The 15567-nt window shown below is 38.7% G+C and overlaps 1 protein-coding gene and 1 long non-coding RNA gene across 5 annotated transcripts; both read left to right on the forward strand.

Moving 5' to 3' along the window:
- Window positions 1-1803: 1803 nt before the first annotated feature.
- On the forward strand, window positions 1804-10529 carry LOC114148656 (uncharacterized). 4 transcript variants are annotated; one of them, XM_028024068.1, is made up of 13 exons: window positions 1804-1960; window positions 2052-2093; window positions 2193-2234; window positions 2487-2528; window positions 2930-3004; window positions 3687-3728; window positions 3826-3867; window positions 4243-4317; window positions 5294-5368; window positions 7019-7102; window positions 7312-7389; window positions 9954-10085; window positions 10204-10529. In XM_028024068.1, exons 1-13 carry the CDS (start codon window positions 1900-1902, stop codon window positions 10482-10484), a joined length of 1071 nt encoding a protein of 356 aa, XP_027879869.1. In that variant the 5' UTR covers window positions 1804-1899; the 3' UTR covers window positions 10485-10529. The 4 variants fall into 4 exon arrangements, with proteins under 4 accessions (XP_027879869.1, XP_027879870.1, XP_027879871.1 ...); XM_028024069.1 differs by lacking the exon at window positions 5294-5368; XM_028024070.1 differs by lacking the exons at window positions 2487-2528; window positions 2930-3004; window positions 3687-3728; window positions 3826-3867.
- A 3830-nt stretch (window positions 10530-14359) lies between these two features.
- On the forward strand, window positions 14360-15227 carry LOC114148660 (uncharacterized). The gene is made up of 3 exons (XR_003596318.1): window positions 14360-14390; window positions 14490-14531; window positions 14839-15227. It is a non-coding gene; the product is annotated as an uncharacterized LOC114148660 (long non-coding RNA).
- The last annotated feature ends 340 nt before the right edge of the window (window positions 15228-15567 follow it).

A 15567-nucleotide genomic window follows, 5' to 3' on the forward strand; every position in this document is an offset into this window, starting at 1 on the left:
CAGATCAGATTCTTTGGAAAGTTTCTTTGCGAAGGGGAAAAGGTCCAGAGAAGAGACAGGAGAATGGATTTATCCCGGTAGATGATTCCCACATTTAAAGCTCTGCATGATCTGGTGACCGGATGTTAATGAGGCAATTAAGCTTCAAACTGATTCTCCACTAGAGACCAAGAACCCAGAGCATTAGCAACACTTCCGGTGTCATTGTCTCTCTTCTCTCACAGATGGACCGTCTTGTTGCAGAGAAACAAGCTCAAGGTTTCCGTTAGTTGTTATCGTGAGTTAAAATTTTCACGAAAGTAAAACGTTCGTTTTTGTGGCGCATCTGTATCTTATTTTGAAGGGATACGTAAACGTTACCATAGCGACCAGAGTCGGAGAGCGTTATGGCAGTGGAGAGACGAGATGAGAGGAGAGGAGAGGAGCTTGTGAGTTTTAGCTCTGGTTCACACGGCACGATTTAAGGAATGTGGGCCGATTTTCCAAACCTCTGTGACCACAGAGCCGATAAAAGTCCAACAGGTTCGGTCGGTTCACACGGCAGGAGCAACACACCACAGAACCGATTCCACTCACGAACATCCAGTAAAACCTCCAACATGCCAAACGTGAATTTAGAATAATCAAACACGGATGACGATGTAGAAGCAGCAGTGATAGTTTGTGGCTCATTTTAAGCGATAAAAGAGGAAACAAAAAGAAAAGGCGTTTGATAAAAGAGGCGGGATCAGCAGCTCTATTTACTGCTCTATGATTTGGAGGTGAGTTAATGTTTTTTCGTAGTTAATATTTTAACTGAATAAACATAACCACATATAATAGACATATATAAAAATGACCTTTACATATAGTAATAAACATTTCCACATATCACCTCCGAAGTCCACCGGACTCTCAGTTGCCATGTCAACTGTTTGGGGTTCCTCTCCGTTCTTACGTCACCGCGCTTTCTGATTGGCTACCTGTCACATTCAACAGGTTGAGTTCTCGCTCCCAGTCAGGAAAAAAAACAAAAAAAACCCCACAGGCTGCGATAAAAGGACCAAGACAATGTTCATCACCACGTAACACAGCACTCACTGCAGGACGTTGTAAGATTGTCATAAAGGGAAAATCGGGGCAAAAAAAAAAAAAAGGCTTTAGCTGGAACACCAACACGCAGAAGCATCATCTGACGCGCTTCTCTCCCCGCACCCACCCGGGGCTGCAAGCAAAATTGCCACGTCTTGACCGGTCCGCGGTAATAAAAAGGTTGGGGACCACTGTGATAAATGACCTGATTCTAACCTTTAACCTTTTAGTAAAATCTCATCTAAACCATTTATGGTAAATTACTGACACTTGTCAAATTTAAAGCATTTCCTCGACATGCCGACGTGAATTTAATAAGAAATATAATTATTCATACGTGGTCTTTCTTTTGTTTTTGTTTAGCTTCCTGTGAATTTATTAGATCTAATATGTATTTTTCTGCAAGTTGAAACGAGAATTTAAAACCTTTGAACTGTAAGAAGTTTTTTTTTTTTAATTAACATTCAGAATCACGTTCCTACAAACTGGTTATAATATCCTTTATATTCCTAGATTGTAATTTTTATAGGTCAACTCTAAAGTATCATATTGTTTATGATAATAGTATGGTAATAATTAATCATTAATAATAAACTCTATTTCTGTTTAAGTGTCAAACAGCAGAGTGGACCTCCAGAGACACTGAGGATGGAAATGAAAATGTTTTTCCCGTTGCTGCTGCTAGTCTGCTCCGTCTCTACAGCTGAGCTGCAAGTTCAGTCTGACATTTTGCCACATGTATGGCAAACTGAGGGAGAAGGCGAAGAAGCAGAGCCTCCGACTGAGCGGCAGACCTGCACACAGGACATCAATGCTGTTCTGAGAGAGATGACCGCCTTGGTGGCTGCACTGAAGGTGGAGGTGCAGCACCTAGAGAAAGACAATGAAGGTATGTTTACAGAGAGTTACAGTGTTTGAATCAATTATTGATGAAATGATCATTACAGATCAGAGTTTTAATTATTTATTATCATTATCAGGGAAGACGACGGACCTGCAATCCCTGAACCAACGATACCAAGGTACTGATTTTATTAGACCAAAAGTTCTAAATAAAGATTATTTTAAATATATGACAGATCATAAGTTAAAACATTATTTTTGTGTTTATTTTTCTTTAGTACAAGAAACTCTGGTACAAAAGCTGCAGGATCAGAACCAAGGTATGTAGTTTATTTTTACTACAAATATTTTCTACAGCGTTTTGCAGGAGTACACTGTAAAGTTTATAGAAAAAAATACCAACAGTTAGACTGTAAAAATCCAAAACACTACATTACCATAGAAAATAAACTAAATTACCAAAACAGAAATTTCAAGTATTTTTTTTACAGTCCAAATTTCTAAATAAAAATGATTTTTTAACATATGACACATAATCAACTAAAACATAATTTGTGTTTATTTTTCTTTAGTACAAGAAACTCAAGTAAAAACGCTGCAGGATCAGATCCAAGGTATGTAGTTTATTTTTACTACAAATGTTTTCAACAGAGTTTTGCAGAAGTGTTTACACCCCATGACTTTTTTATTTTAAAATTTTATTACATTGCAATCATAAATTTTAATGCTTTTTTTTAGGTTTTACTTGATAAACTAACTCAGACTAACTCTTGATTGTGAATTACAGAAACATTTATTCAAGATCAATTATTAAATCATCATTTTGTTGATCTGTCTTCTAGCCCTAATAAAATTATGGAAGATATTTGTGATTATAAACAGTTTTAGTAGCAAGAAGAAATTTCTGTTACAAACAAATGCAGATTTTTCATTCTAATAAGCAATTCCTCAGATTAATTAGTCTAAAGAAAATCTTTGAATTGATTCCATCTCGTTGGTAATTCTCTCATTTCAGCTGTGGCAGCAGAACTGGCTGGTATTAGAGCCAACGCTGAAAACCAGGGAGATAATCTGAAGAGAGATGGAGAAGGTTTGTGAACTCTGAAGGAAACTTGTCATTGCAACACATTTGAGATTAAACAAATAAATATGGAACATTATCTATCCCCGAAACTACAACTTTAAAAACAACAAAACACATCAGCACATTATTAAAACGGTATTCCTCCATCTCTACCACAGTCACCAAACAATGGGATACATGGGAACATCACTCACCTGCTCAGACACACAGGAAATTGAAACTTGGCCACAGCCCTGCCAGCTTTCCTTTTATGGAAGCTCAAGCCATAGGGAAGGTGCAACACCTGGTGGTAGCACCTGTTACACAAATGTTAAGCAAGCATGTAACATAAAGGTGATTTGCAATCATTGGTTTAAAACACCAAACTCAGTATAGATAATGGAAATGTCTCAGTTTGAGTCGGTCGACAGTTTGGTCAAAGCAACGTCAAAACTCGTCTTTGGAGCCAGTCAACAGGGATTTTTGAGATTCAGGATCAGTTCTTATCTGATCTGCTCTGAGTTTCATTGCATGTGGTAGTTTTCCAGTGAATTGTAAAAAAAATGGTAGGTGCTGCACTGAAGGTGGAGGTGCAGCACCTACAGAAAGACAATGAAGGTATGTTTACAGAGAGTTACAGTGTTTGAATCAATTATTGATGAAATGATCATTACAGTTCAGAGTTTTAATTATTTATTATCATTATCAGTGAAGATGATGGAGCTGCAATCCCTGAACCAACGATACCAAGGTACTGATTTTATTAGACCAAAAGTTCTAAATAAAGATTATTTTGAATATATGACAGAATCAACTAAAATATAATTTTTGTGTTTTCTTTTCTTTAGCACAGGAATTTCAAGTAAAAGACCTGCAGGAACAGATCCAAGGTATGTAGTTTAATTTTACTACAAATATTTTCTCCAGAGCTTTGCAGAAGTATTTTTAACCCATGACTTTTACTTTTTTGTTCCAGTACAGTCACAAACTTTAATGATATTTTAGGTTTTACGTGATATACTAACTCAGATTAACACTTCATTGTGATTTAAAGGAACATTTATTCAGGACTTGAATATTTTGGTGTGTTGTTTTAATATCCCAAAAAATCATGGAAAATATCAGTAAACAGTTTTAGAAGCAAGAAAACATTTCTGTTCCAAACAAATTCAGGTTTTTAATTCTACTGAACAATTCCTCAGATTAATTACTCTAAGAAAGATCTTTGAATTGATTCCATCTCTTTGGTAATTCTCTAATTTCAGCTCAGGCAGCAGAACTGGCTGCTGTTAAAGTCAACACTGAAAACCAAGTGGAGGCTCTGAAGAGAGATGGACAAGGTTTGTGAACTCTGAAGGAAACCCTAATGGCAACATTGATATCCATAAACAATAATAATTGATCAGCCATCCGTCCGTCCATCCGGGAGGCCCAGACTTCCCTCTGCCCAGCCACTTGTTCCAGCTTTTCCAAGGGAATCCCAAGGCGTTCCCAGGCCAGCCGAGAGACATAGTCCCTCCAGCGTGTCCTGGGTCTTCCCCGGGGCCTCCTCCTGGTGGGACGTGTCCAGAACACCTCACCAGCGAGGCGTCCAGGAGGCATCCTGACCAGATGCCCGAGCCACCTCAACTGGCTCCTCTTGATGAGAAGGAGCAGCGGCTCTACTCTGAGTCCCTCCCAGATGACTGAGCTTCTCCCCCTATCTCTAAGGGAGAGCCCAGACATCCTATGGAGAAAACCCGTTTCAGCCGCTTGTATCCATGAGCTCCTTCTTTCGGTCATGACCCAAAGCTCATGACCATAGATGAGGATAGGAACATAAATCGAGCGATAAATCGAGAGCTTTGCTTTTTGACTCAGCTCTCTCTTCACCACGACACACCGGTACAGCGGCAGCTTCACTGCAGACGCTGCGTCAATCTGTCTGTTGATCTCTTGCTCCATTTTTTTCTGATTCGTGATCAAGATCCCAAGATACTTAAACTCCTCCACTTGGGGCAGGACATCCCCTGACCCCAACCCAGAGAAGGCACTCTACCCTTTTCTGGCTCAAGGCCATGGCCTCGGATTTGGAGACACTGATCCTCATCCCGGCCGCTTCACACTCGGCACCAAATAATTTTTAATAACTGGCAGATTTCTCCTTTTTGCCCTTTGATTGTTTTGATAACAATCAATTATTTTAGCTTGTTGATATCTGTACAATTTAGACATGAGAAGACATCAGTAAGGAAACAAAGAAAATGAAAAACTGCAAAGACAATGTTTCAATTAATGCTAAGTCTCTTTGTAAGTCTGGTAATTTTTTCTTTTCAGTTCAGGCAGCAGAACTGGCTGCTGTTAAACTCAACACTGAAAACCAAGTGGAGGCTCTAAAGAGAGAAGGAGAAGGTTTGTTATTATCATTATTCTATGCCGTCTACTAAGAATCTGGTTTCAGAATAAATGTGACTTATTGATTGTTGAAGTGGAAGCTAAATCATGACTAATATGTGAAAAGGTTAAATTCATGGGTCATTTCCTGTCATGAGACAAGAACTGGATCCAAAAGGTAAGGATTGTCATGTTCTGTCTATTTGGGTTTGTTATTAGCAAATTAGCAATATATTACCAAAAGTATTTTCTCACCCATCCAAATGATCAGAATCAGGTGCTCCAGTCACTTTCATGGCCACAGGTGGATAAAATGAAGCATCTCGGCATGAAGACTGTTTTTATAAACATGTGTGAAAGAATGCTTGGCTCTCAGGAGTTCAGTGAATTCCAGCGTGGAACTGTGATAGGATGTGCAACAAATCCAGTGGTGAAATTTCCTCACTCCTAAATATTCCACAGTCAACTGTCAGCCATTTCTAAAAAAAAATGGAAGAGTTTGGAACGACAGCAACTCAGCCCCCTAGTGGTAGGCCAAGTACACTGATGGAGCAGGTCGGTCAGTGGATGCTGAAGAGGTCGCCAACATTCTGCAGAGTCAATCACTACAGACCTCCAAACTTCATGTGGCCTTTAGATTAGATCCAGAACTGTATGCAGAGAGCTTCATGGAATGGGTTTCCATGGTGACCAGCTGCATCCAAGCCATACATCACCAAGTGAAATGCAAAGAGTCGGATGCAGTGGTATGAAGTGGACTCTAGAGCACCGGAGGCGCCTTCTCTGGAGTGACGAATCTCTCGTCTCCATCTGGCAATCTGATGGACGAGTCTGGGTTTGGCGGTTGCCAGGACAACCGTACTTATCTGACTGCATTGTGCCAAGTATAAAGTTTGGTGGAGGGTGGATCATGGGGTGGGGTTGTTTTTCAGGAGCTGAGTTTGGCCCCTTAGTTCCAGTGAAAGGAACTCTGAATGCTTCAGCACACCAAGACATTTTGGACAATTCCAAGCTCTGAGCTTTGTGGGAACAGTTTGGATCTGGCTCCTTCCTCTTCCAACATGACTGAGCACCAGAGCACAAAGCAATGTCCATAAAGACATGAAAGGCAGAGTCTGGTGTGGATGAACTTGACTGGCCTGTACAGAGTCCTGACTTCAACCCCATAGATCATATTTGGGATGAATTAGAGCAGAGACTGAGAGACAGGTCTTCTTGCCCAACATCAGTATGTGACCTCATAAATGCGCTTCTGGGAGAATTGTCAAAAATCTCAATAAACACTCCCAATCCTTCCCAGAAGAGTTGAAGTTGTAGCTTTTAAAGGTGGAGCATCGTCATATTGAACCCTATAGATTATTAATCTGATGTTATTTAAGCTCACATGTGAGTCAAGGCAGGTGAGTGAATACTTTGGCAAAATAGTGGACATGTTATGAGGAAATGCATATAATGAGATGAGCAGACTGTAACTCAACACATTCTAATAATGTCTTGATGATTCTTTTAGAAGATTCATTTTTATAACAAACGCTTTGTTAAATCCAGACAATAAATTTTAGACATGAGAAAACATCAGTAAGGAAGCAAAGCAAGACCTCAGAGTAATTACTGCAAAGACATAAAGTTTATTTTAATGTCAAGTCTTTGGTAACTTTTTCATTTCAGCTCAGGCAGCAGAACTGGCTGCTGTTAAAGTCAAAGCCAACATGACTGGAAACCAAGTGGAGGCTCTGAAGATTCAAGGAGAAGGTTTGTGAACTCTGAAGGAAACTCTAATGGCAACATCAACATCCATATCAGTGACTTTGATAACAATCAATTATTATAACTTATCGTGATAGCTGTACAATGAATTCTAGACATGTGAAGACATCAGTAAGGGAAGAAAGAAAATATAAAAACTGCAGACACATAATGTTTCATTTAACATCAAGTCTTTGGTAACTTTTTCATTTCAGCTCATGCAGCAGAACTGGCTGCAATCAAGGCCACCATCAGTGAAAACCACGTGGAGACTGTGAAGAGAAACGGAGAAGGTTTGTGAACTCTGAAGGAAATTGTCATTGCAACACACTTGAGATTAAACAAATAAACACGAAACTCCTAACTTTAACTTACTGCTAGCTTCCGTAAACATCTGAACGTAAATCTTACTGTTAAAGTGGAAAAAAGTCTTAAAATTGGGGCCTAATCTCCTGTAGTAGGTGTACTGGGGACAGTCTAACTAAAAAAGTGGGACCACAATATTAGGACCAGGCTTTGGTCCCCATAACGCCCATTGTGTTCAGAGGGTTAAATATGCCAGACATGGTCCTAAATAAGATCGCTAGACAAGTACACACACACAGTTATGTTTTCATGTCAAGTGGGGTCTGTACGTTGACTTTGATTAACTTTCTACAGCCTATCCCTGAACCCAGTGGTCCCCAACCTTTTTATTACAGCGGACCTGTCAAGTCTTGGCAATTTTGCTTGGGCCTGGGGCGGTGCGTGGAGGGAAGCGCGTCAGATAATGCTTCTGCATGTTGGCGTTCCAGCTAAACTAAAGCCTTTTTTTTGTCTTTGTCTTTGCCTTTATCTTCATCTTTGCCTTGGTCTTCATCTTTGTCTTTGGGGTCTGAACCCAGCCGATGAGAGAAGTGCGATTTGAAGCCATATGTTGCGGGGCTGACATGCGCAGAACAGTCTTCGGCTCTGTGGCCCCGGCTCTTCTTCAGCTACAGAGTTCTTTGTCCTTCTTGATCTTGGCTTCAAGCTGCCTGGAGGATCCAACCAAAGGTTCCTCTTTTGTGGAGGAACCTTTTATAGGGTTTAGCCACCCTACAGATGAGTTTGCATTGGCTAGCACTGTTGCTGTACTTGTTTCATTGGCTGACTTCTTGGATAGATGATCTCATATCCATCACTGTCTTAGAGGCATCATGTACTGATGTCTGTGCTAATGTCCCAGGGTTGTTCAAAGGTCATCCTACATCTGTTGCCTGCACAACCTACTCTTTCAACAATTTAAGTTGTTCAACAATCTGTTTCCAAATGAGGTGTTGGTCATCTCTGCTCTCCTGTTAGTTCCGCTTTTCCCTAACCTTTCGCCTATGATCTACCTCCAACACAACATCAGGGATCTTTAATTACAGTTACACATTTTACACCATTTCAAGTTCAATGTCAGAAACACATCTATAACCTTTTTAGCTTCTCTGATTTAGCTGATAATATTATGATAACCATAACTTATTAGTTACTCTTATTATGATCTTAATGTGAGTTATTACAGACGTTTTTCTGAAGAGAAATCAGGAATAATCTATGATTCTAATTATTTGATACCAAAGTTACAGTTGCTTGTTTTACTTGTAAACATCCCCACAAGTGTAAGTGTAAGTGTAAGTATTCTTACAAGTAAACCAACATTAATATAAGTATTTTATTTTGGGTCTTATCCAGTTATTCAAAATGTTTCGATTTCATTCTTTAAAACTTTCATGCTTTGAAATAAGGAATAGTCTCAACTATTTTCATAAATCTGCAAGCTGGAAACTTACTTCCCCTTTTCTCAGGAAGCCTGCTGTACCTGTTTCATGACTGATTATGATTTCATATGATTAGAAAGGAAAAAGAAATAGAAATAAAGCAAAGTTTCTAGGAGACAAAAACAACACACACAACCTGACTGATTGTATTGAAGTTTGAGTCTACTGTTGGGTCTAGATGTTTCTTGTGTTATTAACTTTAAAGGTGACTTCATTGTTACTATTAAACTGAAATCCCCAGCATGGGGAAATGGGATGATCTCGGGTTTTCTTGACATAGGTCAGTTTGCTAGCTTTACTTTGACAACTTTAACATGTAGGCTTGCTGCAGAAATTGTGTTTTGGTTCTGTTAAAGCAGATAAGGTGACCGACACACACCAACACAATACATTATCAGTAGAGCAGGTGTTTAAATTAGCTAAGCATTGCTGTGTTCAAGTGATTATTGAATAAAAATGATGATAATCACAAAATAAGCATAAAGCCTGAACTGAAACTGCAACTGACTGAATGTTCTGTTCTCTGTGTGGGAAATATTTGTGTGGTTTTTGGTGTTAAATCCTGATACATTAGTGGAACTGTTGTCAGTCAGTTGCTATGGCAACGGGTCTGTGTAGGGTAGATGATACAGAGAGCAAGACAATTGCTCTTCAACAGTTTTTCTGCTGTTTTTTCTTTTGCTGTGGCTCACTGCATTAAATTAATATTAGCTCCATCTCCAGGGTTCATTTTGTTAACTGAATACTTCTACCACAGCGATGTAGCTATGGATGTGAAGTAATTGTCCTTTGCCCTCTACTATCATGCATCATAAATTTCCAGACCTAAGCAATAACTGTGCTGTCTGGCAGCATTTGACTGTCTATGGCTTTTACCTATCAAAATACCAAAGAAAATAACCATTGGACACAGTTGTTTTAAATTCTTTGGGCACATGTAGATTACTTGGACTTGTCATGTCAGTTGGCTTGTTTAAACAATATTAACTTTGGCAAATATACTAATGTTTAATACTTTTCTTCCAGTATAACAACATTTGTCTGATGTCCCATATCTGTCTGTCTCTCAGTCAAACGCCTGGCTTTCTCTGTCTCTTTGTTGGCATCGGATTATAGAACCATTGGACCGTTCAACACCGATATAACTCTGATCTTCAAACGTGTTGTTACTAATATTGGGAATGCCTACAACCCAGACACAGGTGCTGCAATTTACTCCTTATATTTTACATTTATGTTTACAATCATATAACTAAAATGTGGTAAATTTGTTATAAAAGTTAAGAAAATGTTTATAATTCTGATAATGATTCTTCACAGGACTGTTCACTGCACCAGTAAGAGGAGTTTATCACTTTGAGTTCCACATATATGGACATGGTTCTCCTAATCCTACATCTGCTGTGTTGGTCAAGAACGGAGAACAAATCTGTACATCATATACGTCTCAGCCTACTGGTGCTCAGAAAGCCTCTAATGGCGTCTCACTGCTGTTAGAAATTGGAAATGTTGTATATTTAAGAATGTGGGCCAATTCATGGGTTCATGATAATCAAAATCGTCACACCACCTTTAGTGGTCATCTACTTTTCACCATGTAGGCAGTTAACATGATTTTTATTACAATAAAGGTGACAGTAGCACCAAAAAACACGTCTGCATCAAAGATTTAAACATGAAAATGATTCATTTGTAAAATAACATTGATTACAGTTTTGTTAAATGAGCTGTTTGGTTTCCACATGGCAGCCATAAGAAATATAAATGTGTTTGAGATTTTTTGTTATTGCTCTAGTCAAATGATGCGTACACATCACACGCGTGACACGCATCAAAAACACACCTGGGTCTGGTTTACATTCAAAGTCTATGTGGAGTAGCGTTGAAGGCGGGTTAGAAGCGTCAGAATCACTCCAGCCGTTGTTTTCCGTTGCCAGCCTATTTGTCAGACGTGTTGGACGTGCTTGACGAGTCAAACTCTTCAAATCGCGCCGCGCCGTAACGGACCTGTTTGTATATGTAACTGAATGAATTTAGAAAAACATAAATCAGTGAATCTGTAATAGGATGATTGAAAATGAGACCAATCAGAATTTTGAATGGGGAAAAATCTAAATCTGGACTTCTACTTGTTTATATGAAACACTGAATTTGCATTCAGGCTTTCTTTTTGTTTAATAAATATTTGCAGTGTGGAATTTAGTGTGTTTTGCACGTTTGAGGTTAAATTTGGAAAAAAATGTTAGAATCATGTTAAAATAAAATGGTATTTATTCTGGCATGATGCATAAAGTCCAGGACTTAAACAAAGCACTTGGTTATAGCTAGGAAGCTATTTAAATGTTTAAACAGTGTTTTGAATAACTTTGATGATGAATCAGAGGTCAGAGGTCAGAGGTCGGACTGTAATTCTGCAGTAGTGATTTGTCCAGATTGTTCTTTTTATCAGTGGTTTGATTACTGCTGTTTTCAAATCCTGGGGGAAAACGCCTGATGAGTTTACTATTTGGATCAGATCATTAGAAATGACAGGACTTTGTTAAAGAAATGTGTGGCTAAAACATCCAGACAGCAGGAACTTGAGCTTAATTTACCTATAATTTCTTCTAATGTTTTATAATTGAGTAGTTGAAATTGGGTCCTTTTTTTCTGCATTTGTTATGTTTGGGTTTAGCAGTGTGGATGTGCAGATTAAACTTTTAATATTTACTTTATTTTCTCTTCAACAAAGATGGCAAACTGGTCGCAGGCGGCATTAGACTGAAATTCAGGCGGTAGCGTCATTGGAGAGTTTGTGAGCCTGTCAACTGTGACAAATAAAACTTAAGTTTTGTTAATGTTTTTACTGATGATGTTTGCAAAGGAAGTTTCTCTTGCATGTTTTAGTGATGCATTAATACACCTATTATTATTATTATTATTATTATTATTATTTATTATTATTATTGTGTGTGTTGTGCTGCATCAGTGGGTTCACGAAGACTCTCAACTCTTACAACGAGTAGAGCAGATCTGGGTAGTCCAGCTCTACAGTGGTGGTAGAGTGAAGCCTCAGGCACAGTGCACTGCTTCCACAGCCAATCAGATTGCTCCACGGCAGCGCTGAGCCGCAGCTCGTCTAAACCTGCCTACCTGAACTACAACAGGAAGGAGACGCATGTCACCTTTTATGCGAGGAAAGAACAAATAAATGCTTATTCTTCCATCAGAGCAGTTTATTAAAAAGTTCATTTCATTTCGCGAAGGTTTCTCTAGCGGTCAGAATTCACGGAGCAGAATACTGATGTTTGCAATCAGATCAGGACTCGGCATCAGCTCTGTGATCATCCTGCGTTTCTTTGATCGACACGCGTTTCGGTCTTTGTCTGATCAAATCGACAGCTTGTGTCTGCAGCTGAACTCACAGACCGATGACAGACCAGGCTACCGAGGTCAACATCGGTTCTGAAGTGGGGTCAACTAAAAGGAGCCGTCTGGCTCCAGCGGCATGCAGTCAGAAGTCTGGGCTTGGAGAACTTTTCTGTTTGGAGTTTAGAGGAAAATCTTTCCGAATTGATGAAATGTTGCTCTTTGTTCACCGATATTAAAATTTGTCAGTTTGCTCTTTTTAAGCTGCACTTTCTCTGAAGGAGGTGTTCACTCTGTCCTCCTCTGACCTGCGGTCATGTTGACCTGTATCACCAGGTCAAACATCCCAGAAGGCCTCTGGCCGCTTCTGCTCCGCATGACGCGGGAAATCTGTAAGGTAAATACAAGGCTGTCGGTGCGGACGTAGCTGAAACGAAGTCTGAACGAAAAGCCGAAGAAGAATCTCAGAAAATTCAGCTCAAAGTTTAGTGGTTCAGACCGACAGACTGTTCCTCTGTTTCTGTCCATAGCAAGCCGGCGATTCAAATGAGCAACAAGTATTTTCAGCTCCACACAAAAAGAGTGAGAGAGAGTTGATCTGAGAGCATCAGATGAAAAACTGACCCAGAACAGATGCTTTTAAACCTTATTCTCCTCCCCTGCAGGAGGAATTTCCCTTTTCCGATTTAATGTTCGTGTTTTTGGGGTAGAGGCTCATGCGTATCGGTTATAACCCTGGTTCCAGGGCGGTACCAGGGCCCTCTGGTACCGCCTCTGGTACCGCCCTGCTAGGCGGTATCAAGCTTGCTCACTGTTCGCTCTCTGCTTCACCTTAACCCTTAATGTCACAACCAGGCAGGTTCGGACTGAGGAAGCAGAGAGTGAACACAGAGCAGGCGGTACAGGACTTACAGGAGAGAGTAAGTTGAGTGTCTGGATCATTTTCCTCAGAAAAAGCTCCTGAGTCCTAAAACAATAAGCATAAGTACTAAAACTTTTTTCCCCAAGGAATTAAGAAGGGAACCTGCTGTCTGATCAGTTTTAAATGGAAAAGAAGCAAACCTACTTTTGCTTTTTAAAAGTTGGTTTCAGTCCAGCTGTATACCAGCAGAATCTTCCTAAAACAAAGGTATAAGTCAGACTTTTCCAAAGTGATGACTTTTTTTTGCCCTTGACATCTTTTGGAAAGTGGTGGATATTTTTATTTAATGTTCGAATAAATAAACAGGATAAATAAAAATATTCATACCTTAACAGACAAACTATAATGTTTCATCTGGATCATGTGAACAACATGATAAATGACCTGATTCTAACATTTGATACAGAAATTTTTGATCTTTTAGTAAAATCTCATTTAAACCATTTATCATAAATTACTGACACTTGTAATATTAAAGCATTTCTTCAACATGCTTAATACTTGAGTTTAATAAGACCTATAATTATTTATGCATCGTCTGTCTTTGGTTTTTGATTAGTGTCCTACGAATTATTAGATCTAATATTTATTTTCTTGCAAGTTGAAACAAGAATTTAAAGCCTTTGAACTTTAAGAAGTTATTTTAACACCATAAACATTCAGAATCACGTTCCTACAAACTGGTTATAATTTCCTTTATGACCCTAGATTGTAATTTTTATAGGTCAAGTCTAAAGTATCAAGTCTTATCATATTGTTTATGATAATAGCATGGTAATAATTAATCAGTAATAATAAACTCTATTCCTATTTAAGTCTCAAACAGCAGAGTGGACCTCCAGAGACACTGAGGATGGATAGAAAAATGTTTTTAATTTCAGTCGTGAGCCGTGAGCTTGCAGCTCAGCTGCAGACTGAGCTGCAAGTTCAGTCTGACAATGACATTCTGTCACATGTAAGACAAACTGAGGGACAAGTGGAAGAAGCAGAGTCTGACTGAGCAGCAGACCTGCACACAGGACATCAATGCTGTTCTGAGAGAGATGACCGCCTTGGTGGCTGCACTGAAGGTGGAGGTGCAGCACCTACAGAAAGACAATGAAGGTATGTTTACAGAGAGTTACAGTGTTTGAATCAATTATTGATGAAATGATCATTACAGTTCAGAGTTTTAATTATTTATTATCATTATCAGTGAAAACGACGGAGCTGCAATCCCTGAACCAACGATACCAAGGTACTGATTTTATTAGACCAAAAGTTCTAAATAAAGATTATTTGAAATGAATGACAGATCATAAGTTAAAACATTATTTTTGTGTTTATTTTTCTTTAGTACAAGAAACTCAGGTACAAAAGCTGCAGGATCAGAACCAAGGTATGTAGTTTATTTTTACTACAAATGTTTTCTACAGCGTTTTGCAGAAGAAGCACACTGTAAAAAAAATCTGTAATATTTATGGGGAAAAAATGTAATATGCCAACAGCTACAGACTACAACACTACATTACCATAGAAAATATAGTAAATTACCAAAACAACAATTTCAAATATTTTTTAAGCATTACAAATTTCTCAATAAAGAATAATTTTAACATGACATATAATCGACTAAAACATTATTTGTGTTTATTTTTCTTTAGTACAAGAAACTCAAGTAAAACAACTACAGGATCAGAACCAAGGTATGTAGTTTAGTTTTACTAAAAATGTTTTCTACAGAGTTTTGAAGAAGTTTTTATACCCCATGACTTTTACATATTTTATTACGTTACAATCACAAATTTAATGTTTATTTTTTAGGTTTTACTTGATAAACTAACTCAGACTAACTCTTGATTGTGAATTACAGAAACATTTATTCAAGATCAATTATTAAATCATCATTTTGTTGATCTGTCTTCTGGCCCTAATAAAATCATGGAAGATATTTGTGATTATAAACAGTTTTAGTAGCAGGAAGAAATTTCTGTTCCAAACAAATTCAGGTTTTTAATTCTAATAAACATTTCCTCAGATTAATTAGTCTAAAGAAAATCTTTGAATTGATTCCATCTCTTTGGTAATTCTCTCATTTCAGCTCAGGCAGCAGAACTGGCTGCTGTTAAAGTCAACACTGAAAACCAAGTGGAGGCTCTGAAGAGAGATGGACAAGGTTTGTGAACTCTGAAGGAAATTCTAATGGCAACATTGATATCCATAAACAATAATAATTGATCATCCATCCATCCATTTATTCTGTGTCGGGTGGTGAAGGTAGCAGCTTCAGAAGGGAGGCAAAGACTTCCCTCTGCCCAGCCACTTGTTCCAGCTCTTCCAGCAGAATCCCAAGGCTGGAGAGACATAGTCCCTCCAGCGTGTCCTGGGTCTTCCCCGGGACCTCCTCCAGGTGGGACGTGTCCAGAACACCTCAC

The sequence above is a fragment of the Xiphophorus couchianus genome, chromosome 7, assembly GCF_001444195.1.
Source record: "Xiphophorus couchianus chromosome 7, X_couchianus-1.0, whole genome shotgun sequence".
In the NCBI taxonomy this organism is placed as follows: Eukaryota; Metazoa; Chordata; class Actinopteri; order Cyprinodontiformes; family Poeciliidae; genus Xiphophorus; species Xiphophorus couchianus.

Bases quoted from the DNA above. Each gene is read 5' to 3' on its own strand.
- LOC114148656 (XM_028024068.1), top strand. From the start codon at position 1,900: ATGACCGCCTTGGTGGCTGCACTGAAGGTGGAGGTGCAGCACCTAGAG. The intron at 2,094-2,192 runs GTACTGATTTTA...ATTTTTCTTTAG, and splicing joins CCTGAACCAACGATACCAAG to TACAAGAAACTCTGGTACAA. The intron at 3,729-3,825 runs GTACTGATTTTA...TCTTTTCTTTAG, and splicing joins CCTGAACCAACGATACCAAG to CACAGGAATTTCAAGTAAAA.